This window comes from Monoraphidium neglectum, assembly GCF_000611645.1.
Source record: "Monoraphidium neglectum strain SAG 48.87 unplaced genomic scaffold scaffold01978, whole genome shotgun sequence".
NCBI lineage: Eukaryota > Viridiplantae > Chlorophyta > Chlorophyceae > Sphaeropleales > Selenastraceae > Monoraphidium > Monoraphidium neglectum.
Window position 1 is genome coordinate 1 of NW_014011650.1, and position 1,609 is coordinate 1,609.

Consider the following 1,609-nt stretch of genomic DNA (forward strand, 5'->3'; position numbering starts at 1 on the left):
GTCCCGCCCCACCCCCACCCCAAAAATTCAGGCGTGGCCTGTACCGCAGCCTCCTGGACACCATCATGAGCGTCGAGGGCGCCGTAGCCTACGACGTCCTCTCCCCCCTGGCCGCCGCCCGCGCCCTGGCGAAGGACGACCCCGGGGTGGCCCGCTTCTGCCCGCCGGCGCTGCTGCTGCACGGGACTGCGGACAAGAGCGTGCCGGCGGCGGGCAGCGTGCTCATGCACGAGGCGCTCGCGAAGCTCGGGGTGGGTTGGCCACGGCCTGTTGCTGCCTGGTGGCTTTCCTTGATGAGCGGTTGCGTATTGTCAAATATGAGCAGGTCTGAACAAAAATAAAGCACAGATTGGGGCTGCGCCTCCGGCTTCGTCCGTCCTCGTGGACCAGCCCAACCTGAGCCCCCGACACCGCCAAACCCGTCTCCCCCTCGCCCCCGGCCGCGCGTGCCGCCCCACCCCTCCCACCGCCCCCGGGCAGGTTCCCAGCAGCTACCGCCTGTTCGAGGGGAAGACCCACACCGACTTCTTGCTTGAGGACGCCTTCAGGGGCGGCAAGGACCAGCTCACGGATTCCATATTGCAGCTCGTCACGGGGGCCCCCCAGGAGGGCCGCCACGCGTGCATGTGCCCGCGGCTGCTCGTGTGGCTGGCCAGCCGCGTCTGCCCGTTCTGAGACGCCAGGGGGCGTGCGGGCCGCGCCCGGCCCCGAGCCCTTCTCGGACTGGCGCTGGCGCGGCCGCCGTCTCGTGCTGCGGCCGTGCCGCGGCGCGGGGCCGGCCGGCCGCAGGCTGGCGTGGGGCCCCCTTGCCTCCGCTTTGGGCCCCCACGGGCTTCTGTACATTCGCCCAAAGGGCAGAGAGCGTGGCGTTGCGGGCGCACACTTGAAACCCTGCAGCTGACTTGACCCCTGGTTTCGCTTTGGCATGCGCACAAGCCGGGGGCCGTCCAGGCAGGCGCTCCCACGCGCCCCCGCTCCCATACACACGCGCCGTTGCTTGTTCGCCATGCCAAAACGCAAACCCCCTCAGCGGCTGCGGGGCTGTCACACCTTCCCTTCGCCTTTGGGAAAGCCGCCGCGTTTGCGTGCGTTTGGTCTGTGTGTCGCCCCTCCTTCCTTCCTCCCCTGGTGCCCACTTCCCCATGCTCGACCCTCCCAGTCTGCTCCCACTGGACAGCTGCCCGCGCCCGCCTGCGCCCGCCCAGCCGTCAGGGGCCGCGCGCTTAGAGGGCACCCCACCCTGCAGACCCGCGCACCGCGCAGCTTCCTTTGCGCCTCGCAAAGCGTACGCCTGCCTCCGGCTCCCACTCGCGCCCCATGGCCCGCGCCCGCCATGTTGGGAGCGGGGCCTGCCGCGCCGAAGCAAACCAGACTATTTTTTGCAAGCAGCGAACTGCCGTTTTTTCCTGTTATCTCGGCCGCCGTCCATTCCCAACCCCCTCGTCTGTTCAAGGCCGGGCGGCCACCTGGGGCATGCCCCCCCCCTTCTTTCCTAGTCCCTTTGCCTGCCCGGCCGCCCCTGGTCGAAGCGCGCCTCTTGAGCAGTGATAGTAGTAGCAGCAGCAGTGAATCCCTTGCAGGGCGCTCGCCTCCTTCCGCCCCCCCCCCC

General features: G+C 69.6%; 1 protein-coding gene across 1 annotated transcript; it reads left to right on the forward strand.

Moving 5' to 3' along the window:
- Nucleotides 1–65: 65 nt before the first annotated feature.
- On the forward strand, nucleotides 66–675 carry MNEG_9559 (hypothetical protein; the record flags this gene model as incomplete). Its single annotated transcript, XM_014041966.1, has 2 exons — nucleotides 66–251; nucleotides 481–675. The coding sequence occupies 2 exons, from the start codon at nucleotides 66–68 to the stop codon at nucleotides 673–675; spliced, it is 381 nt and encodes a 126-aa protein (XP_013897420.1).
- Between the last annotated feature and the right edge of the window lie 934 nt (nucleotides 676–1,609).